This window comes from Sceloporus occidentalis, unplaced genomic scaffold (assembly GCF_023333645.1).
Source record: "Sceloporus occidentalis isolate IW3139 unplaced genomic scaffold, rSceOcc1.0.p SCAF_444, whole genome shotgun sequence".
Taxonomy (NCBI): Eukaryota; Metazoa; Chordata; class Lepidosauria; order Squamata; family Phrynosomatidae; genus Sceloporus; species Sceloporus occidentalis.
The window spans coordinates 250,561-277,027 of NW_028317424.1; the positions used below are offsets into that span (position 1 = coordinate 250,561).

The 26,467-nt window shown below is 48.5% G+C and overlaps 1 protein-coding gene across 1 annotated transcript in view; it reads left to right on the forward strand.

Annotated features, from left to right (window-relative positions):
• Positions 1–26,467, forward strand: part of LOC149271941 (inositol 1,4,5-trisphosphate-gated calcium channel ITPR2-like) — a 69,828-nt gene that overhangs the window by 24,552 nt on the left and 18,809 nt on the right. The window contains exons 11-38 of the mRNA XM_089506983.1: positions 291–442; positions 696–795; positions 932–1,092; positions 1,838–1,979; positions 2,219–2,380; positions 2,824–2,996; positions 3,487–3,606; positions 3,696–3,881; positions 4,236–4,487; positions 5,302–5,446; positions 6,069–6,219; positions 7,536–7,729; positions 7,928–8,057; positions 8,681–8,738; positions 9,237–9,402; positions 10,742–10,918; positions 11,342–11,431; positions 11,682–11,807; positions 11,902–12,024; positions 12,261–12,461; positions 15,961–16,212; positions 16,422–16,547; positions 16,641–16,769; positions 18,192–18,312; positions 18,828–19,018; positions 19,455–19,597; positions 20,065–20,173; positions 26,271–26,385. Coding sequence (XP_089363109.1) covers positions 291–442; positions 696–795; positions 932–1,092; positions 1,838–1,979; positions 2,219–2,380; positions 2,824–2,996; positions 3,487–3,606; positions 3,696–3,881; positions 4,236–4,487; positions 5,302–5,446; positions 6,069–6,219; positions 7,536–7,729; positions 7,928–8,057; positions 8,681–8,738; positions 9,237–9,402; positions 10,742–10,918; positions 11,342–11,431; positions 11,682–11,807; positions 11,902–12,024; positions 12,261–12,461; positions 15,961–16,212; positions 16,422–16,547; positions 16,641–16,769; positions 18,192–18,312; positions 18,828–19,018; positions 19,455–19,597; positions 20,065–20,173; positions 26,271–26,385 — 4,195 coding nt within the window. The remainder of the gene's footprint in view (positions 1–290; positions 443–695; positions 796–931; positions 1,093–1,837; positions 1,980–2,218; positions 2,381–2,823; positions 2,997–3,486; positions 3,607–3,695; positions 3,882–4,235; positions 4,488–5,301; positions 5,447–6,068; positions 6,220–7,535; positions 7,730–7,927; positions 8,058–8,680; positions 8,739–9,236; positions 9,403–10,741; positions 10,919–11,341; positions 11,432–11,681; positions 11,808–11,901; positions 12,025–12,260; positions 12,462–15,960; positions 16,213–16,421; positions 16,548–16,640; positions 16,770–18,191; positions 18,313–18,827; positions 19,019–19,454; positions 19,598–20,064; positions 20,174–26,270; positions 26,386–26,467) is intronic.

Below are 26,467 nucleotides of genomic sequence, written 5' to 3' on the forward strand. Positions count from 1 at the left end.
ACGGAAGATTTACTTTACTGAGAGGGTGGTAGATAAATGGCACATCCTCCCAGCAGAGTTAAACACGCATGGGATAGAATCTAAGATGAGTCCAACGACTGAAGGAGTGAAATTTAATAAATGAAGTTAGTTCTCGGGTATCTGTATTCTCTGCCCCCTCGCAGGGTAAATGTGGCAGAGTCCCGCTGTCCGTATCGTTTGCCTCGCATTGTATCTGAAATGTCACGTTGTGGCCTCATCCGCCGACCAGTCGCCCCCACCCTAAACCTGACCTGTTTTTCCTGATTCAGAGAGAAGGAGAGCTTCCTGCCCCCAAGAAGAAGTGGCAGAGCGGGGAGCGGATCATGTTCACGCTGGTATCCGTGCCCCACGGCAACGACATCGCTTCGCTCTTCGAACTGGATGCCACCACCCTGCAGAGAGCGGACTGCCTGGTGCCCAGGTAACGGAGCGCCGACACAAGCTGTAGCACGGCTTTACTTTCTTCAATATTTCATGATTCGGTGTCACATGACAATGGGGTATCCCAGAAAAATGATGAATGAAGCAAAATTTCACATAATTAAAGAATCCTTTTGATTTGGGGCGCTCTGCGGGACGGGGAGCGGCGTTTCTAATGCTGCACTTAGTTACAAAGGGCCACATTCAGCAGAGCAGCGGAACCGCAGCTTTAAACAGGCATGTTTTCACCGTAGGAACTCGTACGTCCGCCTGCGCCATCTGTGCACCAACACGTGGGTGACCAGCACCAGCATCCCCATAGACACGGAAGAGGAGAGGCCGGTCATGCTAAAGGTGAGGGCCTCAACGTGGCTCGTATGTCAAATCCTCGAGGCCGGCGTGGGCTACCTGCCTCCCAAGAGGTTCTGCAGCACCTGAGCAGGATTGTGTTCCCTAAAACTAACCCCAAGACCGGCGAATCTCTTCCCAGATCGGGACGTGCCAAACGAAAGAAGACAAGGAGGCTTTTGCCATCATCTCCGTCCCCCTCTCTGAGGTCCGAGACCTGGATTTTGCCAACGACGCCAACAAAGTCCTGGCCGCAACGGTGAAAAAACTGGAATACGGAACCATCACCCAAAACGAGAGGCGGTTTGTATTACTTATCTTTTTTTTTATTTTTGGACAAATTTGATGTAGAACCCGCCGGCAGATCGGCCCCCATCCGGCCCCTGTCTAGTCGCCCGTTTCTCCTGCTCTAAAGACTCAAACCTTAATCAGTCGTTGGTCTCGTCTTAGATTCAGGAGCCGTATGTCTATCCCATGCATGTTTAATCCCCTCACTGTATTACCCTCTACCACTTCTGCTGGGAGGCTGTTCCACATACCCACCACCCTCTCAGTAAAGTAAAAGCCTCTGACTCTCTAGCGTTGGATTCTGGTCTCTTGTTGTAATTTTCTCCTCCTTTGAAATAAATTCCCTCCCGTCCTTTGTTAAACCCCTTTATGTATTTAAATGTCTCTCTCTTCCATCTCTTTTCTCCCCATCTCTCTCTCCTCTCCCCGTCTCTCTCCCCCCATCTCTCCTCTCCCCATCTCTTCTCTCCCCATCTCTTCTCTCCCCATCTCTTCTCTCCCCATCTCTTCTCTCTTCTCCCCATCTCTCTCCCTGTCTCTTCTCTCCCCATCTCTTCTCTCCCCATCTCTCTCTCCTCTCCCCATCTCTCCTCTCCCCATCTCTCCTCTCCCCATCTCTCCTCTCCCCGTCTCTTCTCTCCCCGTCTCTCTCTCCCCGTCTCTTCTCTCTTCTCCCCATCTCTCTCCCTGTCTCTTCTCTCCCCGTCTCTTCTCTCCCCCCCAAGCCGGACACGTTGAGACCCTCAGTTTTTATGTCCAGGTTTGTGACTAAGCTGCTGGAGGATCTGATATTTTTCGTGGCCGGCGTCCCCAATAACGGGCAGGAGGTGCTGGAGGTCGTGGTCACCAAACCCAACCGCGAAAGGCAAAAATTAATGCGGGAGCAGAACATTCTGGCGCAGGTGAGCTGAGAACGAGGGCGCTTACATCACGGACGGCTCGGAACAAAAACCTTACAAGAAAAACCTAAAACGTGTAAATTCACAAAGGCAGATTTTGATAGCAGTGGGAATAATTTACGGCCTGCGATCAGGTGGGATTCCAGTAAGATCCGTTAGTAATTGGGAACATTTCATGCATAATCATCACTTTGCCCAAAAGTTCCTTTTTATCCCTTTTTTTCCCCCACGGCTTTTCTTAGATCTTCGGAATCCTTAAAGCTCCGTTTAAAGACAAGGCAGGCGAGGGGTCCATGCTGCGCCTCGAAGACCTCGGGGACCAGAGATACGCTCCTTACAAATACATCCTGAGGCTCTGCTACCGGGTCCTACGGCACTCTCAGCAGGACTACAGGAAAAACCAGGTCAGTTGGCAGCTATGTAAACCAACGCACCGCGCAGCGGGGTAAGAGAGACCCCCCCGTGGCCCCCAAATCCGTGGCCCCCAACCTGGAAGGAGCCGAGAACGTTCTCGCCCTCCGTATTGGCGTCTCCTCTGTAAATTTGCATTCAGTTTCTATTAAACATAAACTACATTTTTGTTTCCCAAACTTTGAAATTATTTTTGCTTATAAAAGGTTTTTCCTCCAGAATCAGATTAAGGCGGCTGGTAAAAGACGCTTTTTGTGCTTAAATTGGCCCCGTTGGGTCACATGCTCACCGGCTCTCTCCCGGGAACAATGGCCGCCTTTCTTCTGGCGCCCCGAAGGGTTAGCCGAGACCCGTGTGACCCGCGGGAGGCGCTCGGACCCCGGACCCCGCTGGGGGATCGGAAGCTTTATCTCAGCGCTGACACTTCCCTCCGCAGGAGTACATCGCCAAGCACTTCTGCGTCATGCAGTCGCAGATCGGATACGACATTCTGGCCGAGGACACCATCACGGCGCTGCTGCACAACAACCGCAAGCTGCTGGAGAAGCACATCACGGCCAAGGAGATCGAGACCTTCGTCAACTTACTGAGAAGAAACCGCGAGCCCAGGTCAGTCGCCCCGCGGGGGCTGTGTACGCACTTTACTGCATGCACACAGGTATGTCACACAGCATCCTTACAGCTGCATGCACACAGGTATATCACACAGCATGCTTACAGCTGCATGCACACACACAGGGATGTCACACAGCATCCTTATAGCTGCATGCACACAGGTATATCACACAGCATGCTTACAGCTGCATGCACACAGGTATGTCACACAGCATCCTTACAGCTGCATGCACACAGGTATATCACACAGCATGCTTACAGCTGCATGCACACAGGGATGTCACACAGCATCCTTATAGCTGCATGCACACAGGGATGTCACACATCATCCTTACAGCTGCATGCACACAGGGATGTCACACAGCATCCTTATAGCTGCATGCACACAGGGATGTCACACAGCATCCTTATAGCTGCATGTACATATATATTTTTTGGGACCCCCAATGCCTCCGTTTCCCCCCCCCCCCACCTTTATTGTCAGGTTTCTGGACTATCTGTCCGATCTGTGCGTGTCCAACACCACGGCCATCCCCGTGACTCAGGAGCTCATCTGCAAATTCATGCTGAGCCCCGGAAACGCCGACATCCTCATCCAGACCAAGTAGGTGGCCGCTGTGGCATCAAACCCCCCCCCCCCCGCCGGCTGTGAGTGCTGGGAGTCCCACTCACCGACGCTCTCGCTCGTTGCAGGCTGGTTTCCATGCAGATGGATAACATACTGGACTGCCACGTGCTTCCGGAAGACGTGGACGAGGAGGAGGTCTGGCTGTACTGGATCGACAGCAACAAAGAGCCGCACGGGAAGGCCATCCGCCACCTGGCGCAGGAAGCCAAGGAGGGAACCAAAGCCGACCTCGAGGTCCTCACTTACTACAGGTGCGGAGACGCAATTTTCATTCAAATTCTCTACGTTTTCATAAACACAAAAACAAAGTTACCGGCGCTCACCAGCATCGCCCTGTAAGTGGAAGTTACCAAGCCGCTACTTCCAGCAGAGAAGGTCTTTGTTGCGCATTTCATTCTGTGCAGGAAAAATGTAAAGAATGAAAGATTTCGAATATTTATTATAAAAGACGTTAGAAATATAAAAAGTTAATAAAAAGTTATAACGGGTTTTTAGTGCAATCTGCTGCATCCTTCTTAAAATCCAGTTTTAACTATTGGGGTGCCAGAGGGTCGTCGTCTTGTGTTTGGGGGATTAACCCTTTTTGTCCCGTTGGCTCATTGAAGGTATCAGTTGAATCTCTTCGCCCGGATGTGTCTGGACCGCCAGTATCTCGCCATCGACCAGATCTCCACCCAGCTGTCGGTTGACCTGATCCTGCGCTGCATGTCGGACGAGAGCCTCCCGTACGACCTGCGCGCCTCCTTCTGCCGGCTCATGCTGCACATTCACGTGGACCGCGACCCGCAGGAGTCCGTCGTTCCCGTGAAATACGCCAGGCTGTGGACCGAGATTCCCACGCGGATCAGCATCCATGAGTGAGTCGCGCGGTGTTTGGGGTAATGCCCCGAAATCCCCACCCGACCCTTTCCGGTGCTGCCCCCTGGTGGTAATATTGATATTTTAGTCAAAGCTCTGGACGTTATAGAGCGTGGCGAGTTAGTACCGGCTCTGGGTATTATAGAGCGTGGTGAGCTAGTACCGGCTCTGGGTATTATAGAGCGTGGTGAGTTAGTACCGGTTCTGGGTATTATAGAGCGTGGCGAGGTAGTACCGGTTCTGGGTATTATAGAGCGTGGCGAGTTAGTACCGGCTCTGGGTATTATAGAGCGTGGCGAGTTAGTACCGGCTCTGGGTATTATAGAGCGTGGTGAGTTAGTACCAGCTCTGGGTATTATAGAGCGTGGTGAGTTAGTACCGGCTCTGGGTATTATAGAGCGTGGCGAGGTAGTACCGGTTCTGGGTATTATAGAGCGTGGTGAGGTAGTACCGGCTCTGGGTATTATAGAGCGTGGCGAGGTAGTACCGGCTCTGGGTATTATAGAGCGTGGCGAGTTAGTACCGGCTCTGGGTATTATAGAGCGTGGCGAGGTAGTACCGGCTCTGGGTATTATAGAGCGTGGCGAGGTAGTACCGGCTCTGGGTATTATAGAGCGTGGCGAGTTAGTACCGGTTCTGGGTATTATAGAGCGTGGCGAGGTAGTACCGGTTCTGGGTATTATAGAGCGTGGCGAGGTAGTACCGGCTCTGGGTATTATAGAGCGTGGCGAGGTAGTACCGGCTCTGGGTATTATAGAGCGTGGCGAGGTAGTACCTCGTGTTCCGGACTCACTTTGTTTCTTCTCTTTCCAGTTATGATTCTTTCACCGACTCCTCCAGAGATGAAATGAAGAGGAAGTTTGCCCTGACCATGGAGTTCGTTGAGGAATATCTGAAAGAAGTCGTAAACCAGCCGTTCCCGTTTGGGGATAAAGAGAAGAACAAGCTGACGTTCGAGGTGAGTCCGGCATGCGGGGTGCTGACTCCGGGGGGGTGCGGGGTGCTGACTCCGGGGGGGTGCGGGGTGCTGACTCCGGGGGGGTGCGGGGTGCTGACTCCGGGAGGTGCGGGGTGCTGACTCCGGGGGGGTGCGGGGTGCTGACTCCGGGGGGGTGCAGGGTGCTGACTCCGGGGGGGTGCGGGGTGCTGACTCCGGGGGGGTGCGGGGTGCTGACTCCGGGGGGGTGCGGGGTGCTGACTCCGGGGGGGTGCGGGGTGCTGACTCCGGGGGTGTGCGGGGTGCTGACTCCGGGAGGTGCGGGGTGCTGACTCCGGGGGGGTGCGGGGTGCTGACTCTGGGAGGTGCGGGGTGCTGACTCCGGGGAGGTGCGGGGTGCTGACTCGGGGAGGTGCGGGGTGCTGACTCCGGGAGGTGCGGGGTGCTGACTCCGGGAGGTGCGGGGTGCTGACTCCGGGAGGTGCGGGGTGCTGACTCCGGGGAGGTGCGGGGTGCTGACTCCGGGGGGGTGCGGGGTGCTGACTCCGGGGGGGTGCGGGGTGCTGACTCGGAATAAGCTGACGTTCTGCAGAAATAAGTATATTTTTCTGTATTTGTTTAGAATTCCTGTTTTTTTCCGCAGGTTGTTCATCTGGCCAGAAATCTCACTTATTTCGGGTTCTACAGTTTTAGTGAACTCCTCCGTCTCACCAGGACCTTGCTGGCCATTCTGGATATCGTCCAGAGCCCCATGTCCTCCTACCTGGAGAGACTCAGCAAATTTCAGGACGGAGGTGAGAAAAAAACTCTTTACCGACGGGGGCCGTTCTGCCGGCAGGTCCGAGGTTTCTTTTCGGTGAAATTAATATATTATTGCTAAATTCTCCCTCCCTGTAATAATGATAAGAAGCGACCCGTCTCCTTCCGACAACAACCGCTGAATGGATCGATTTCCATCGGCAGGAACGCGGAGAAGACGTTTCTTTTACTTTCTCTCCAATAAAAAAAGTAAACTTCTAATAAAAACTTCCCAGAACTGAATATCATCAGCATTTTTATTTTCCAATAGTTTAAAAGTGGAAAAATTAATAAAGTAAAGACATCTTTAATTTCAAAACGCTTCCTCCCTTAAAAAAATAAAATAATAAAATAAAATGAATCCGAATGTTAAATCCCCTAAAGTGACAGCTGTAACGGGCTTTTAATTAAGAGGCTGGAGCGCATGAAACGAGCCGGGTATTCGGGAAGCTGTCGGCTCTAATTCACCGGAGCGTTTCATATTCCGGATAAAGTTACAGCGCTCATTCTGAGGGCGTTAATGACGGCCGAGACAATGGCGGCCCGGAGACAGGGACCGTGGCAGACGCTCATTAACCTGCGCCGCTGTCTGACACCCTGTGCCTCGCAGCTAAAAGACAGAGAAACTTTACTGGAGCTCTCTAGAGAGACTCAAAACGGTCAAATTATTGCAGAAACGACATCTCAATTGTGTTAAAAGTGAATATTTGAACAAGGACCGCTCAACCCAGATCCTCACCAAGTCAAAGACGGTAGAAACATTCTTTTTTTATTCTTAAAGCGGATCTCCTACCAATTTTTTGTTAATAGTATCAGATTTAAAATACATTTTCAGAAATATTCTGCTGTTTTCTTTTTAACCCCCAGTTGTAGTTTTTGCCCCCATAATATAAAGTTTTCAGGCAGCTGCATATCAGCCGTTTGTATGATTCTCGCTCTGCTATCTGATCCCCGATCTACTAAACCCCCACGACTCCTTATCATACTGCCTGTGGGGAACAACAGAATTACTCGGTCTTAATCACCCAGCTGGACTTAATGAAAGTCTATGGAGGAACGGATGTCAATAGCATTGCCATAAAGCAGCAGCTCAGTGTGGTGTTTGAACCGGTAAAGTCACCCAAAATATCACATGACTGACGGCGGCTCCAGGTCTGCAGATAAAGGGGGTTTATTGGGGAAAATGAGATAAAAGCAGGTTTTTGTCCCCGACCGACCGTATACAGCACTATGTGTAAAACTCTCACCACTCCTGTGGAGGATGTGGAACGTCTCAAATACCGAAAGGAGGTATTTCTTGTCTCAATTCTAGGCAATAATGTGATGAGGACCATCCACGGGGTGGGAGAGATGATGACCCAGATGGTCCTTAGTAGGGGCTCTGTCCTTCCCATGGTGGTCCCAGAAGTTCAGCAGGGTCTTCACTCCAGCAAACAATCCAGCCCCTCTGACAGTGAAGATATCACCGTGATGGACACCAAACTGAAGATCATTGAGATTTTGCAGGTACACAAAATGTGATTGATTCCTGATTAATGTGCAGGTTGGGGGTGTTTTTGATATTCTTAATATGTTTTTTATTTGAAATATTATCACACGGTGGCAGCCATTTTGTCTCCTTAAGACACGCCCCCTGGAAAGCTCCACATAAAGCGCTGCGCGATGATAACCCGTTTTCCAGCTAACGTACTCCTCTTCTTGCAGTTCATACTGAGCGTGCGGTTGGATTACAGAATATCCTACCTCCTGTCCATTTACAAGAAAGAATTCGGAGACAACGGAGCCAGCGTTGAGACCTCCACAGTGTCACCCCCTGACACCCCAACCCTACCAGGTACTTAACAGCTTGAGAGTTTAATACCCGCTCTTCCAATTACAGTTGCTAGTCACCCCAACCCAAACAAAGTAATGAAATGAAAAAATATATAATAACGGTGTATTTTGTTCTTTTCATATTTATTTTATATTTTTTCATTTAATATATATTTAGAATTTGTTTGTTCATTTAGTATACATTTCATATTAATTTTATATTTGTACATTTAATATATACATTTCATATTTATTTCATAATTGTTCATTTTATATTTCATATTTTATGGTTCATTTTATATATATTTTATATGTATTTCATAATTGCTCAGTTTATATATATTTCATATTTATTTTATATTTCTTAACTTTGTTTCAGATTTATTTTCTAATTGTTAATTATTTATATATTTTTTTATATTTATTTCCTAATTGTTCATTTTATATATCATATTTATTTTATATTTGTACATTTAATATATATATATATATATCATATTTATTTTATATTTCTTAACTTTCTTTCATATTTATTTCCTAATTGTTAATTTTATATATATATCATATTTATATTATTTGTTCATTTAATATATATATATTTCAGATTTACTTATAATTGTTCATTTTATATACCTTTTCATGTAGCCATTGTTCCTGATATCGATGAAATTGCAGCGCAGGCCGAGACCATGTTTGCTGGAAGGTGCGTTGGGTGCAAAAATCAGAAATTATCAAAAAAAAATGCCCAAAATGGGATAGCATTACCATGTAACTAAATTCATCATTGGGGGTCCAGATTAAATTAAAGCAGAACCCAGAGTAAAGCTCCTCCATCTTGGTTGGGGCAAGTACCTAAGATGGTATGGAAGCCCTCCACTTCCCTTTTACGGGGAATGTTTGAGATTCACCAAGGGCGTTGGCCAATGGGCTGGGCGGGTTGATGAATCCTAGCCATTTGTGGCTGATTCTTTTAAATTGGTGATTTTAAAAGGTCATTTGGTAATGTCTTTAATTCAACTTTTTTGTCTCTTCTGGATCAATAGGGAAATCGGGCTGAACTGTCCAGAGTTGGTATTTTATGTGTTTTTTCCTAAAAATATTATAACTACGGCTTTGGGTTGTGAGTTGCTGGGTATTTGATGATCTTCATGTATTTTTTTTTCAGTTTCTGTTTTTATTTTTGTTGGCTTATTTCCCCCAGCAAAGAGAAGAACCCGGTGGAACTGGACGACGAGGGCGGCCGGACCTTCCTGCGGGTTCTGATCCACCTGATCATGCACGACTACCCCCCGCTGCTGTCGGGCGCCCTTCATCTCCTCTTCAAGCATTTCAGTCAAAGAGCTGAGGTTCTTCAGGCCTTCAAACAGGTCAGGGATGTCATTAACCTGTCGCTCCCCAAATGGAGACTCTTCTTTATACATCTGTACCGAGACCTCTGTAGGAGGCAGAAGATGTGCCGCCGTGGTTAGAGGTTGTAGGCAGTGCACAGGGCTGGCCCCACTATAGAGGCCTCCTGGGTTAGGGGTATCAGGACACAGTTGAGGGACCTCAGGAGATGATTTGAGGTATCATGTCATGGGTTGAGGGGTATGAGACATGGTTTGAGGGGTATCGGTCATGGTTTAAGGGGTATCGGTCATGGTTTGAGGGGTATCGGTCATGGTTTGAGGGGTATCGGTCATGGTTTGAGGAGTATCGGTCATGGTTTGAGGGGTATCGGTCATGGTTTGAGGGGTATCGGTCATGGGTTGAGGGGTATCGGTCACGGTTTGAGGGGTATCGGTCATGGGTTGAGGGGTATCGGTCATGGTTTGAGGGGTATCGGTCATGGTTTGAGGGGTATCGGTCATGGTTTGAGGGGTATCGGTCATGGTTTGAGGGGTATCGGTCATGGGTTGAGGGGGGTATCGGTCATGGTTTGAGGGGTATCGGTCATGGGTTGAGGGGTATCGGTCACGGTTTGAGGGGTATCGGTCACGGTTTGAGGGGTATCGGTCACGGGTTGAGGGGTATCGGTCATGGTTTGAGGGGTATCGGTCATGGTTTGAGGGGTATCGGTCATGGGTTGAGGGGTATCGGTCACGGTTTGAGGGGTATCGGTCACGGTTTGAGGGGTATCGGTCATGGGTTGAGGGGTATCGGTCACGGTTTGAGGGGTATCGGTCACGGTTTGAGGGGTATCGGTCATGGTTTGAGGGGTATCGGTCATGGTTTGAGGGGTATCGGTCATGGGTTGAGGGGTATCGGTCACGGTTTGAGGGGTATCGGTCATGGTTTGAGGGGTATCGGTCATGGTTTGAGGGGTATCGGTCATGGTTTGATGGGTATCGGTCATGGTTTGATGGGTATCGGTCATGGTTTGAGGGGTATCGGTCATGGTTTGAGGGGTATCGGTCATGGGTTGAGGGGTATCGGTCATGGGTTGAGGGGTATCGGTCATGGTTTGAGGGGTATCGGTCATGGTTTGAGGGGTATCGGTCATGGTTTGATGGGTATCGGTCATGGGTTGAGGGGTATGAGACGGTTTGAAGGGTATCCGCCATGTGTTGGAGGTATCAGGAGATGGGTTGGGGCAGATGAGTCTAGACGTTCCCCGCTGCCGCCTGCCTGTCGCACCGTCCTTCCGATTAAATTTTTTTACACATTTAGACAGATTTAGAATGTTGTATTAAAGACATAAACCTGACTGTAACGCCACGTGCGCAGGTCCAGCTGCTGGTGTCAAATCAGGACGTGGACAATTACAAGCAAATCAAAGCCGATCTGGACCAATTACGGTTGACGGTCGAGAAATCTGAACTTTGGGTTGAAAAGAGCAACAGTTACGAGAGCGAGGAGATGGGTGACGGCCAGGCCAAGGACAGCAAGGAGCAAATTAATGAGGTGTGTGATCCGCCTGCGGCCGCAGAGCATCGCAGCCATTAGCTGATTAAACAAGGTGCCGGGAACATGTGCAAATGGCAAAAACTTCCAAAGTCCTTTTTCCTCCTCATATTATCTGACGGGTACGATGAGCTGAATGTAATACCAGACACAGCGTGTTATGTATACTAACACCGTCCCAGCAGGAGCCTGCGCTATAAAGGGACCCCTATAGAATGCAGACGGTCCGTAGCTTGTATTACATAGTACTGTTTGCGCAGTAAAAAGCACTAAAAGCCTGCCGTCCTGTTTGTTGAGTCCTGCACCAGTCATAGAATAAATAAGGTTCATGCTGGGGCTTATCGTAAGTGAAGACAATGTGTTACGTTTTAATAAACCAGCTAATACATAAAAATAAGTAAATGGTCATTTTTGTTTCTTTAGGAATCCAACATATTGGGTCCGGTGCAGGACGGGTGCAAGAAACCCCAGATCGACAGCAACAAGGCAAATAACTACAAGATCGTTAAAGAGGTACTGTGCCCGGGGCATTTATAGGGGCAAGATTAACAGATATTTAAAAAAAAAACTGTATAAATATGTATTTTTATAAGTATAAAAAAAAAATCAACATTTTGATGATGTCACTGAGAACTTTAAACCGCTACAGATAACGCTAAAATCCAGCCTTTTGTCTTTATTATAAGGAGACCCCCGCCAAATAGATTGCAATGAATTGTTACCAATTAAGCTCTTTTGGTAATTAACCCTTACAATGTTGCAGATTTTGGTCCGACTGAGCAAACTCTGTTCTCAGAGCAAGAAAGGCCGGAACCAGCAGCAGCGGCTCCTGAAGAACATGGGGGCCCATTCCGTGGTTCTAGATCTGCTCCAGATCCCGTACGAAAAGGTTGGTATTTTCCAAAAATCAGGGTCCGATGGTCCTGAATACAACTCAGTGGAACCTCAGAAACATTCATTTTCTCCCCGTTTAATTCCTTCAGACCGACGAAAAAATGAATGAGATCATGACCCTGGCGCATGTATTTTTACAAAACTTCTGCCGTGGGAATCCTCAAAATCAGATCCTTCTTCATAAAAACCTCAATCTCTTCCTGACCCCCGGGGTAAGCGAACCCGACGTACATTAACAAAACGCTTTGTTCCGGTGGCTTTAAGGAACACGTAGGGGTTCCTGCGCGGCTCACGTGACACCTTACAGAACAAACACGCTTAGCTCATGCATGGTCACGGCAAGCCTCGTGCGCGAGCCGCCTGCTCGGGTTTCATGGGACCCAATCCGCGGCCGCACGGTGTGTTTGGCACGGCGTCACGACGTTACCTTTTCTCCTTTAATCTTCAGCTCCTGGAAGCCGAGACGATGAGAAGCATCTTCCTGAACAACTACCTCCTGTGCAACGAGATCAGCGAGCGAGTGGTGCAGCACTTCGTGCACAGCGTGGAGACTCACGGCAGACACGTGGAGTACTTACGCTTCTTACAGACCATCGTCAAAGCCGACGCGAAGTACGTGAAAAAGTGCCAGGACGTGGTCATGACCGAGGTGCGTCACCCGGGGCCGCTTTACTTCAATAAGTCGCTTTCTCAATTTATCTTGGATTTTCTGTTTTTTTTAATGGGATCGACTCTCTCCCCGTGGCGTTGCAAGTCGCGTCCGAGATTCCCAATGAGCTAAATGCGTCCGGCTCGTCATGGGCCGGAGGGGAAAAAATCTGATTAATTTCACCGCAAAAATAATTAACTGATTAACTCGCAATTTCCACGGCCCGCATGAGTTATAATAACGCGAGTCGCGCTCTCTCCATCCTCATTTATATATTAATCACTTTTTCTGTTTAAATTGGTCCAAGACCAGCCATGGAACTACCGGTAATTACCGGCTTAGCGCGTATATTTGGCACCCCCCAACTTTTACTCATGCTTTCACTCTCACACACTCTAATTCACGCTCACACTCACTCTTACACTTTCTTGCACAGTCTCATGCTCTCTCACATTCTCAGTCACACTCTCTTACTCATGCTCTCTCTCACACACTCTTACTCGGTGTCTCCCTACTGTCTCCGCCGAGCTCTTCTGTGTCCCGTTCTCCTTTCCCTCAGCTCCACCTTTTCTCTTTCCTCTCTCTCCTGTCTTCTTTCTTCGTCCGCTTCTCCATGATATCTGCTCTATGACCAGGCCTTCCGTATCACTTCCTCAAGAGGGCGGAGCCTTCGCGCACACACAGTCCCCCAATTGGAGGAACAGGGGATATACTGTCCACATGGTGTGTGCCGTAGCTCCGCCCCTTTTGCAGAAGTACTCCGGGAGATCTGGTTCGGGAAGCCGATACGGGGGAGAAGCCGACAATAGAAGAGGCAAGAGAAGAAGCGGGACTGCGGGAAAGGAGACGGGGACGCGGAGTCCGGCCGCATAGATAATAGAGAGATATTGAAAGAGAGGTCATTTCTGGGAGACTTGGGGTCGCCCCCCCAGTTTTGCCACTGCTGGGGTATGAAATACCTGCACGTTTACTATCGAAAATCACTATTCTTAGCATCACGAGAAGAGGTAAAATTTACCACAATTTATAAGTGGTGGAAGAAAAAAAAAAAGAAAACTTTTGGGAAAATATAAATCTTTTTCTGTGCGTGAAAATTATACGAGCTGACAGCAGAATAAAAAGTGACCGAATATATTGCAAAAGAGCAAATTCAGATGGCAAATTTATTAGCGTTTTAGAGCATTTCCCGTAGCAATTAGAGTCATTAAGGACTTAAGAGGATCAGGCAGGACTTTAACCTTTTCCGGGCCATCAGCCACAGAAAGGGTTAAGGGGTATTTTCTGGTCGACCTTTAAAATCGATAGATCTTGAGATGTTTATTTAATTTTTCCAGGTATTTTATGTATTAGGAATTCTTTTTCAGTAGGGCAGATTTCCAGAGGCGTCCTTAGGACTCCCGGAATTCTGATACCCTGTATATTGCCCCAGGTAAATGCCCCCTTGGTGGGAGTTGATTTTGTTGTAAGCTCCGGTCCTCTGCGGGCAGAAGTTGTATTCCTTCCTGAAGAATTAGACAATTCCATTTGAATAAACTTTAGATGTTCAGATGGTGCCCAAGAACCAGAAGCGGACCCCTCAGTGCCCTCGGCCTGGTCGCTGCACATCCCCTCAATGTACAGTAGAGGGAGCTGTAGGGGGCACACGTATCTTATTATTATTTTTTTTATTGTTTATATAGCGCCATCAAATTCCGTAGCGATGTACAATGGGTAGACATAACAAGTAGTATATAACATAACAAATTGACTAACAGAGAGGAGGTCCTGGCTCAAAGGAGCTTACAATCTAGAGGGATTTGTGGCAAACCCACCTCCCGTTGTGCATACGCAGGACCCACGCAGGACTAGAGGGTCAGAGGCTTAGATGTAACGTAAGGGAGCTTTACTTTACTGAGAGGGTGGTAGATAAGTGGAACAGCTTCCCAGCAGAAGTGGTAGAGGGTAATACAGTGAGGGTATTAAACATGCATGGGATAGACATACGGCTCCTGAATCTAAGACGAGACCGACGGCTGATGAAGGTTTGAGTCTTTACAGCAGGAGAAACGGGCTGATTTCTATGTTTTCTGTGTCATTTCCATGTTGTCTTAAAACACGACTTCAAACAAAGCAAAAAACTAAAAGCTTACAAAAAACACGCAATAAGCTCTACCCCTCGGTGGGAAGCTGTGATCCGTTGTAACGGTTTCCCCGCTCAGTAACTCCTGTTTAAGCAGCGTATTAAGGAACGATTGCCCTCCGCGGATTACGAGGGGGCTTTTTTTTTTTTTGACGTCTCAGAAGACCGTAAAGAACTTCTGAAAATCCCAAAACTTCTGACTCTCTCCCCGAGTCGTCTCCGGCTTCTCGCTGACATTCACTTCCCAGCCGCCTTGACACGACGCTCCGATGTCTCTTCTGGCAATTAAGATGACTGACATGTGGCAGCGGGCATCACGCTCACTTCTCTTAACTAATTTTCGTCCCAGTCCTCTCCCCTCTTTGCTAAGATTAAAAGCGAAATGCCATTTTCTGCCGCCTGCCAGAGCGCCCGCTTTATTTCTGTAGACAAAAGAAAGTTGAAATCGCGCTAATGAGAGGAATCCCCCCCCCCCGGCGCGGATACCGCGAGAGGAACAGAATGGAGATTTCTTCCACGCGTCACCTTAATTGTGCAAAGAATCGTCTGGCAACCTTTTCATTTTTTGGCAAAAAAAAAAAAAAAGCCGATTTTTCCCCTTCCTTTTAACTATCACGAGGTTCATTTACATTACAATGCTTGAGCACCGGCGTCTGTCGGGCATTGTCTGCCGTCCGTCAGAAGCCGGAGTTTAGCGCTTCTCAAATTTGTTTTACGCTTTTACGTTTTGGGGCAGAAGAAAAAGGTATTTTATCTGGAATCTGGGTGTTTCCACAAAAGGATCCTTTATGAGAACTTAAATCTTTTCTATGGAGGAGAATTCGGGGACCTAAATGAATCAGATGAGAGCTTTTAAATAATCGAACCCAGTAAAGGTTGAGCGAAATCCTTTAAATTAACGGGTAAAGCATTAAAAAAAAAAAATAGAGAAGTTTTGTTAACTTCTTTAAATAGTTTGCGGTCGTTTTTAGGACATTTTAAGTATCAATTTAAGTCTTTCTGCCATGGAGCTCTTTATGCCGGGGGTATTAAGGGCACATAGGTAACCCGCCCCCTCTATCCTAGGTCCGACACTCAAAGAATTAAAGCTGCCAATCAGGAAGGAGCCAGGTGCATTGTGGGAATGATTGTGTTATAGACACAAGAGACAGATCGCAAAAAATATATTAAAATTATTTAATTATAAGGTTTATAAAATATTAATACGAACTGTGGATAATTTTTATTATTTAGTTTTATTGTTAATAATAATCATTATTGGTAACATTGATCTATTTGTGTGTTTTTTGTCGATAAGTTAAGAATACAGAGATTACGGTAATATTTGATAATTCTGTGTTTTTTGTAGTTTTTACTCTTTATTTTTTTTATTCTTTGCAGCTGATAAACGGGGGCGAAGACGTGCTGATATTTTATAACGACCGAGCGTCGTTCCCGATTCTTCTCCAAATGATGTGCTCGGAGCGCGATCGCTCGGACGAGGGGGGCGCCCTGGCGTATCACATCACCCTGGTGGAGCTGCTGGCGGCGTGCACCGAGGGCAAAAACGTCTACACGGAAATCAAGTGCAACTCTCTGCTGCCCCTGGACGACATTGTGAGGGTGGTGACCCACGAAGACTGCATCCCAGAGGTACGCCATCGCCCAACCAAGGCTACCCACGCATAGTAGCCCCTTTACCACTGGAGACCCCCGTGGAAATGCCCACTAGGTATTAAGTGTGGGGGGTGCGGCAGGACACAGCGTTGTGAGTGGGCCACCAACTGGGACACCCAACAGAAAGGGAATCCAGTCTCGCTCGACGTGTCCGGTGGAAATGCCTCTCTCGTGACTTTTCGCAGGTGAAAATCGCATACGTGAACTTCGTTAACCACTGTTACGTGGACACCGAGGTGGAGATGAAGGAGATCTACACCAGCAACCACATCTGGAAGCTGTTTGAGAACTTCCTCGTTGACATGGCCAGAGTGAGTGTCTCCTCACCCGGGTGGCGGATTGTCCGTGTTATGGAGGTTAGTAACGCTGCTCTGAGCTGATCGCCTCTCTTCTCCTCACGGAAGGTTTGTAACACGACCACTGACCGGAAGCACGCGGACACGGCCTTGGAGAAGTACGTCACCGAGGCCGTCATGAACATCGTCAGCGGGTTTTTTAGCTCTCCCTTTTCGGACAACAGCACCAGCCTTCAGGTGAGGAGGTTAAGCAAACCGTGACGTAATCCGCAGCGGGAAGAAAACCTAAGTCTGCAGATCTATAAAAGTTGCAGTTCTCGTAAAATTCATAACCTGATTCGACCCGGGGGGCAGAGCGTGGGAGATAGAGTGTCTGCTCATGCGCACAATTCTGGGACACTCGAGAATGAAGTGGGGATCGCAGGGTTGTGGTTTCCGAATCCCGGACCTGAGTGAGACGGGACAAAAAACAAGAGTTTTCCCCAAATAAAAATGGCGGAAATTTTCTAAGGGGTTTTTACAGAAGGGCCCCGCGATCGCAGTTCCATCTCCCTCTTCTCGCTCTCTCTTCCCTCGATGTTCGGGAGACGCGGCTCTTTAATTCCAAAGTTAAATCCTCGGGCCCGAGATCATTGTTGAGAAGAATAATTGGTCATGTTTTAACATCCAGATGAGTGATTTATTAAAGCCACGCTACATTGGAATAAATTCAGGGCCACGCGGCCGGCTGGGATTAATGAGCAGCTGCGCACATTTATCACGCGAAGAATTCCGCTCGTGGAATACAGATTCTCACTCAAGGCGGTTTCCGCTTTTTCTGCTAATCTGTGATTAATTAGCGGGAAGTTACCCAATAAAATAGACGAACCGGGCAGAAACAATCCACCGATTTCAGCGAGAATATTGAGGGGGTATGTATGGGGGGGGGGGGGGAAACAATTCAAAAAGTAGTCTTATCACCATAGCAACCATGATTCAAACTTTCCAACTTTGCACCAAACTCACGTTTCCATAGCCAAACTAAGTGAATTTGTGACATTCTCCATGTCTTAGCCAACTCGCATTTGCAATCGTAAAAAATGGCAAGCAATTTCCGGATTCATGAGCTCCAGGGCTTTGTATATAATGGCCCCCGGGCCCCCGGGCCCCCTATGCCATCTTTCAAGGAGACCAATGGTTTCTTTTTGGGTTTGCAAGCCATCTGCTGCTTGGCGCTGGGATATGCCGTCCCGGTGAAAGAGATATCGCTTGTTAAGACTATGGTGGCTGTTAAGGGGCCAAAGGACCCCTGCCATTAGCCCCTAAGGTAATCCTTTAGCCCCTGTCTATAAAAATGAATCCTTCATTAATCCACACGTTACGAGTAGCAAATGGAACTTAGTTTGTGAGTTTCTGGCGAGGGTATGCGAGTTTTCGTAACCCGCTGAGCGCTCTACTTCTTAGAGAAAGTCTTTGATGTTTTGTATCAGTCGTTAAATTATTTGTGTGTCTGTAGGAGTAAAATAAGGCTCCGTGTAAGCCCAGATGATGCATGTAAGTCACACCGTGGCTGCGCGGGGACACGGACTGCGTCTCTGTTATGTATTATGTATCCGGAGAGCTGTAAGGAATGTACAGATGGCAGATAACGATCCCAACCGCCTGCTGATTTCTCCACAGACCCATCAGCCGCTTTTCATCCAACTCCTGCAGTCCGCCTTCAGAATTTACAACTGTACCTGGCCGAATCCGTCGCAGAAATCCGTGGTGGAGTCCTGTATAAAGACGCTGGCGGAAGTGGGTAGGTGTCCGTCGCCTGGGATCTTTCACTGAAAACGCACAGAATTCTAACCTTGTTAAACTCGACTTAGAAGCGAGTCCAACCTTTCCAAGATGTTATAAGACAGATCCACGTTTTTAAAAACATTATTTATTTATTATTTATTTAAATTCATCTACATTAAAGAACAGATATTGTGCCGTTTGTTCAGAAGGCCGGGGGAAGCAGCTTCCTGTTGCACTGTCTGCTTCCTGTTGTGTCTGATAGCCTCTCTCTGCCTGTAATATTTCCAGGAAGTGCTCTTAAGAGCAAGTGCAGCACTAATTTGCTTCCCCAGACTATTTGAAAGTGAAATGATAATGAATAAGGTAAAATAAGGGGAAACAAAGGTGCTTTTGTGTACATATTACCCCATAAAGCCCATAGTCTGCGACCCCCCAGGAATTTAAATCGGTTCATTCGCCCGAAATAATAATAAAAAAAAAAAAATTAAATATGTAATTTTTATGTATTTATTTATGTAATTTTTTATTTAGCTAAAAACCGTGGGATAGCGATCCCCGTGGATCTGGATAGTCAGGTGAACACGCTGTTTATGAAGAGTCACTCGAACATGGTCCAAAGAGCCGCCATGGGCTGGAGGATGACGGCGCGCACCGGACCTCGCTTCAAAGAGGCCCTCGGGGGTCCGGCCTGGGACTACAGGAACATCATCGAGAAGTTACAGGTTGGGAATGTTGGTGATGGAAAAAGATTCTGTATACTTGGAAAATATCACAAGTCCTTTGGATTTCACGCTACGTTAATTCCTACCGGGGTGGAAACAGAAGGAAGTTCTATGGTTTTCATGAAGCCTTTTCCATGTTTTTCCACCCCAATGCTTTATTAAATGCATCCCCGCCATACAAAAATGTCTCCTCCGTGGGATTTAGCTATGGTGGAGATCGTCAGGGTTTATACCGTCCCTTTAAATATGAACCCAAATGCTGGGTTACAAAGTAACAACAGGGAAAGGAGGCAGAACTTTGTAACATTTCATTCCTAACGAACCTTTCATGGTTTTCTGGGTACGTTGATGACCTCACCGGGGGGGGGTTGTGTAAATTGTGTAAATCCGCCCGTATTGGCCGTTCTGCAGGATTATTATTATTATTATTTTTCAGGATGTTGTGTTATCTCTGGAGAACCAGTTTAGTCCGATGCTGCTGGCTGAATTCTCAGTTCTCGTTGATGTCCTGCACAGCCCCGAACGCTTATTCCCCGACGGGAGCGATGCCCGGATCCGATGTGGAGCGTTTATGTCCAAGTAAGATCATACATCCCAAGTGTCACTGTTTAGTTTGGCCAGTCCCTCTCCCAAACTCCTGATGCCCCTCTTTCCTCCCCCGATCCCCCTCTCCCCCCCCCCCCGATGCCCCTCTCTCCCTCCTGATGCCCCTCTTTTCTAGGAGGTCAGAATGTTTGCTGGGTATGAGGGGATCGCAGGGTTCTACGGCCCTAAAAGCCCCGATAATGTGTATAGAAACAGCAGGAAACGGGTTAATAAATTAACCGGGGTAAATAAACCCTATTATTCTTCTAAATGCCCCAGCCAAGCCTCCAACCGCACCCCCTAAAACAAAAGTGCCCCTTTGGGAAGCCGGGAGGTAGGTACATTTATTTGCCCCTTTGTCTATACCTCCTCTGGAGTCCTTGTCCGCATTGATCCGCGCTGACTGCTGACCCTCGACGCGCCCCGAAAGCCGATAAACGCGATTTCACGCTTTATTTAAGGCTGATTAATCACACGAAGAAACTGATGGAAAAAGAGGAGAAACTCTGCATCAAAATCCTTCAGACGCTCCGTGAAATGCTCGAGAAAAAAGACAACTTTAGCGAGCAGGTAACGTCCCGTTCTACCCTCAATGCGTGAATCCCCCGCGGCCGGCGGCAGGGCAGGCGTTCGCACCGCGCGTTTTCCCGATTTCCGTCTCATTTCACGGTCTGGGCCGCCAGCCGTGCCGCTGAAAAAATTACCTCATGATGTGAAGCCTCATTATCCCCGCCGGGGGATAAAATATTTAAGTACATTTCGGGGTTAATCTGCAGATTTGGGGAGATATTTATAAATTATTTTTAATAAGACGGGGGCCTTAGGTTCCAGGGGGGCCCTTACTGCTTATACAGCAATACCACCTATGGGTGAAGTTGTTGCATAGTGTTGCTGGGGATGATGGGAATTTAAGTCCATTAGAGACTTTTGTGGGGGTTTTTTTTTTGTGACAGATTCACATCAAATGCACTCAAATATTCAATTTATCCTATGCCTTTTGCGCCAGGGACCCGATTAACCCCTCGTGTGTCGTGCTGGATGCCCCCTGATGCCCCACCACACACAGGACGGCGTGAATTTGGCCGCGCGGCGCCGCCGCTGAGTAACGTCCTTTTCCGGCTTGCGTTTCTTTTGTTGCCCGGAGCCCATTTTTCAGGCCGCATCGGCCGTCATCGCGATTTCCTGGACACTAAAACTCCTTTACTGGAAAGAGAGATCGGGGAGGACAGAATTATGGAGCCAGCGCAGGGATTTTACCGTCAGCGGCCACGCGCCGCGCATGCCATAAGTACCAGCTTGTATTATTCTGACAGTTTCGTGGCGAGGGTCCGGCGGCACGGAGCTTTACACGCGGTCCGTTAACCCTTTCCTTGGTTCACGCAGATGAGCCAGTGGTCTCGCTGCAGTCTCATCGTGCTTAGCTTTGGACATGATGGGAGTCAGAGTCCCGTACTGCGTGGATTTAACTCACTGATGCAATTATGTCGATTAAAACGTAGGGAAAATTTCAATTTTTTAAGAATTTGTGACGTTTCATAGTTACCCCTATTTTACCCTCTTTATCTCGAGTAATTACCCCCACGGGCCAGATCCCATACAAACGGTTTTTAGCGTTCATCTAAAATATGTGGCGCGGACCTCGGACTGCGACTCCGAACGAAAAGCCAAATCTTTCAGGGCAATTAATCTGATTTATCGCGCGTTATCTCCTTGATTTGCCCGTAAAGCGGCTCCTAAGAGCGCAGATCGCGGTCCGTTTTCTGGCGGCAGCGGATTAAATACATATTAATTTATTGTAATTAACACCGAAGGGCTTCTTCAATCTGCCCTTAATTAGCTGCGATTTCACCGCGAACCGAATATTTTCCACTAATGCGCTTTCCATCGCTCTGTCCAATAAGAGGTTAATCTGTAACGATGTTAGTGAATAGAAACAAAGTATCAGCAAGACAATGCGTTCCATATCGGTGGGGGACACTGCGTCATTGGAAAGCAACTATAGGCAACACGTCCCTTAGTCTGTGGAACTCGCATAAGGAAGCTTTGCTTTACTGAGAGGGTGGTAGATAAGTGGAGCAGCCTCCCAGCAGACGTGGTAGAGGGTAATACAGCGAGGGGATTAAACATGCATGGGATAGACATACGGCTCCTGAATCTAAGACGAGACCAACGACTGATTAAGGTTTGAGTCTTTACAGCAGGAGAAACGGGCGACGAGACGGGGGCCGGATGGGGCCGATCTGCCGGCGGGTTCTGGTCTCGTCATCTGGTCTGTCGTAGGTTCTTTAGAAATGCTTTTTAGCCGATGCCTTCCTCACTAATCCGTGGCCCCTCCACATTTAATGTCACCCCCAGTAACTGGGCACTTTGTTGTTATTCCCGGCACCCCTTCTGCCCCCTCTCACCCCCCTCCCTGTCAGGGCAGGTTCTCTGTCTGCCCCATTAACCCCTTCCTGCCAGTCCTACCCCCACACCCCAGAATCTACGAGTTTTGTGCCCCCCGTGTAACTCATTAGGTGAAGCCGCTCAGACACGTGACCGCGCATGTGAACGGCGAGGCCATCGCAGGAGACACCGTCTGCCGAGTCAATGAGGCAGGAGAGAGAGCGAGAGCGCGGCCCCCGCCGGCCGCCAGCGCTGTCATTATGTAACGGCCGCAGTGTCTGGCGCTGGAGACGCGTCACGTGGCCGCTCCTGGCCCTGAAATTCAATTAGACAGCCGCGCACGCTCGTGACTCCGCATGAGATGAGCCGCTTTGTCAGGGTCCCCGCTGGATTACCCGCGCATGCACCGATGAATGGTGGCGAGCGTGTGCGTTGTCTGTACATCTGGGACTCGATGCACGTGTTCCGTGACCCGGGGAACGTTCTCCGTGTCTTTAAACACCTAGAGTCGCTTTATCTTCTCCTTTGTGTTTATTAACCCTTTCGTTGCCAGCCCCGTTGCGCCTCGATATACAGAAATCCCTTTTCTGTCGTATTTTTGTATTTTGCGCTGCGATGGGGCGGCCGTGAAACCCGCGGAGCCTTCCCTGGAAGCGCTTTGTATGTTTGAGGCGGCGAGGGTTAATAGCGTGCGTATAACACCGGGATTCATCGCCCTCGCGGGGGAAAGGTGTCGGGAGCGCACGGCCGCCGCACAAGCCCACACTTTGTTCCCTCGCCGGGTCGCTCGGCAGAGAATGGCCGTCTTTGTTGGCGGAGCCGGCAGGCGGGGGGCTCGCGGGCAGCGGCTGGGAGTGCTGCCTCCTCACATGTTTCGTGCCGCACACGGAACATGTACACAGTCAGGGACAGGCGGGCACGCACACGGAATGTTCTGTGTGTGTACGCGTGTATGTATGTGTGCGTGTTTGTGTGGTTTTATATATCTTGTTTGTCAATAAGCGGCATTAAAAAGCGGGTAGACGAGCAATGACTGAGATTTGCGGGAGTTGGGGTTCAGCACCAGCTGAAGGGATCTCGGTGGCAGTCGCTGATATATTATTATTTATTATTATTATTTATTATTATTAGATTTATTATTATTATTATTATTATTAGATTTATTCCCATTTACTTTCCCTTTAATTGTGATTGTCTCTGTTGCCTCTGGCTGCCTGGGGATGATGGGAGTTGTATCACAAGTGGTATTATACATGGATGACAAACACTGAATGGGAAGCCCCCGGCAGCTCCTTAAAGTTTGGGTCCCCAACAAGCTAATTTTTCCGTCTCAGAGTCCCCGGCAAGAGCCCCCGCTGTGAATTCACCGGGACTCGGGGGGTAAAATGCGCCTCTTTCCAATCCTGAATCAGCCCAACCCCCCCCCCCCCCGCGCCTGGCATGCGCGGCTCCCTCTGCACGATGCCAAGGTGGGCGCGCAGCCCGGCCACACGAAGATAAATCTCTCCGTTATTGGCATTCTCTCCGCCCCCCGTCTGGCTGCCGGCGGCTGCTGGGTGGCGGGTATACGCGTTGTTGTGTTTGTCTGGAGCCTGCGGCGTGAATGTTTGGGGTTTCCGAGCCCCGCCTGTTCTGTTTATCCATTTAGTTGGATTTTCCCGTTTTTAGGGTTTTTCGGTTATATGAAGAGCGCCCAGCGGAGACGAGCCGGTTACGTTACCCTAAATGACCCGGCTGTGAGATGTTTCCCCGGGGCATCAACTAGAAACTTCTTTAGGGCTTTATTCTCTAAACAAGAGGTTAAAGTCAAATGTCTCCTCGAGCTGACCCCACCGAGCGACTCCAGGGAGGTTGTCCTGCAGGAAGGGCTGGGCAGGCCCTGTGTAATGTATAGATAAATCAGTGACCGGCCCCCTGTATAATGTATAGATAAATCAGTGACCGGCCCCCTGTATAATGTATAGATAAATCAGTGACCGGCCCCTGTATAATGTATAGATAAATCAGTGACCGGCCCCTGTATAATGTATAGATAAATCAGTGACCGGCCCCCTGTATAATGTATAGATAAATCAGCGAGCCGGCCCCCTGTATAATGTATAGATAAATCAGTGACCGGCCCCTGTATAATGTATAGATAAATCAGGGACCGGCCCCTGTATAATGTATAGATAAATCAGTGACCGGCCCCTGTATAATGTATAGATAAATCAGTGACCGGCCCCTGTATAATGTATAGATAAATGAGATGTTTTGAGGAGGCGTCGGTGTTTTTGAGGGATTTGTGATGATTTCGTGTGTTATTATATAATCCGCGCTCTTTGGATTTTTCTCATCACGCTTTAAGCTGCAGGCGCCCCGAGAGCTTCTAACAACTTCAACGTCACAAAAATAAAGAGATATTTCCCAAAACCCCGGGAAACGCGTTCATTTACACGAAACCCAGGGGTCACCCCAGCCGGGTCGGGATAATTCCGGGGCCGCGCCGAGACCCCCCGAAATACACTGTGCTTCTGGTGCTTAGCGATTTTGCGTAGTAAAACTTGTGTTATTTTGTTGTTTTTGACGCCCCGAAATCCTCCGGGCTCGCCGGGCGCTCGGCTGTGATTGCTGTGATTGCGACACAAAGCAGACTTGATCCGTCTCCTCGGAATGTGATTTCTGAAATTGAAATGGGAGCCGCCGGCAACGAGGGGTTAACGAGCGCAGTTTGCTAAATCGGCCAATCACGGCTTCGCGGTGACACCGGGGGGGGGTCTTTTTTTATTTTTATTGAATAATATTTCCCAGAAAATTCCCGCTGCGTTTTAGTAAATTGTAAATCCTGCGCGAGGCGGCACTTTGCCCGTCCGGACGCCTCGCGGGGGTTTAGATGATGAAGCACTTTGGGGGGAAATGAGCAGAAATGATTAATCTTCAGGTTTCACGCGAATTCCTTGCGGCCGGGGAGACGTTTGGCTGAAGCTTCAGAAATAGACTGAGTTTGAATGAACCCCCCCCCCCCCTTTCTGTACGGGGGGGCAGAATCAGGTGGGGGGTCCGAGGAGGGCCACTTATGGAGCCTCTGCTGTTCGCTCCTCGTCTCAGTGTGGGGGCTTCGGGGGGTTTCTACGGTCCCTGGTGCAATAGAGGAGTGAGGTCTTAGGTGGTGACTGGGGGGCCGATGTATGACATCACACTCCAACAGTGTCAGCACATGGCAGCGAGGGCCAGCAAGGAGGCAGACATGTCTACTATCAGGGGGCAGAATCAGGTGGGGAGGGCCCCTGGGTTGGGCCACTTAATTGCCCCTGCTGTTTATGCCTAGTTTCCTTATCTGGCCCAGTATGAGGAGCTGTGGGGGGATCCTGCAATAGAGGAGTGAGGTCATGGCATCTGAGGGTGCCGGGGTATGACATCACACCCCAGCGCTGGCAGTTTGTGACATCAAAGGCCAGCAAGGCAGCAGAAATGTCTACAATAAAAAGCACTGTCTATCCCATGCATGTTTAAATCCCCTCACTGTGCCACCCTCTACCACTTCTGCTGGGAGACTGCTCCACGTATCTACCACTGTCTCCATAAAGTAAAAACTCCCATACATTACTCTTACATGTCGATGTATCCGAGGTAGGTTGTGGGAGTTATAGCCGTGTGTGTGTTTTAGTCTGAGCTTCCCGGCTCCGTGTTTATAACGTCTGGCTCCCACACGTAAACTTGTGTGCCGTCTCCATGGTAACGGTGTGTCCTACATGCGGCACTCCGGTGAGTCGGCCCACGCAGGTCAGGAGATGCGCGGCCTGCAAGCGATTCCGCTTATTAGCTTTGGCAGAGCAGACCTTCGCGAGCGGCTCGCCGGCTGCCCTCTCCCCCGCGGCGGGGGACAAACCCTATCACCCTCAGCCCCTGTGCGCCCCCTCAACATCAGAAAGTGACAGAACTTTCATTATTCAAAACATTAAACAAATGCATATTTTTTAAAAAGTTATATTTCTGCAGCAGTTTAGATTTCAAAAAAATTTGTGTCAAAAGAATAAATAAAAAATAAAGATTTAATAAGAATGTGTGATATTATTACAGATTATTATTATATGAGAGATTATCTGCTATTCTTCATCGGCGTTTTGTCAATCAGCGTGCGAATTGGAGTTGAAATTTTTGAAAGCTCGCAGGTCCCCCTTATAAATTAACCATTTGTATGCTGGAGGAAAGAGAGGGGTTTTTTGTGCTGGGGAAGCCTGGCATATTAATGCATTTTAAAAAAAAAAATCTTGGGGAAAAAAAATGTGTTTTCTTTTTTTAGGGGTCCACGTTAAGGAAAATACTCCTGAATCGTTATTTTAAGGGGGAGCACGGATCGGCTCTGAGCGGCCCGCTGTCCAGCGCTTACGGGAAAGGGCCGTCAGCGGGAGGTACGTGTTCTATGGGGGGGTCTCTGATATTGATACATTGTGTCTTTCTGGGGGGGTCTTTCTGTGGTTTTCCAGCCTCGGGACCTCA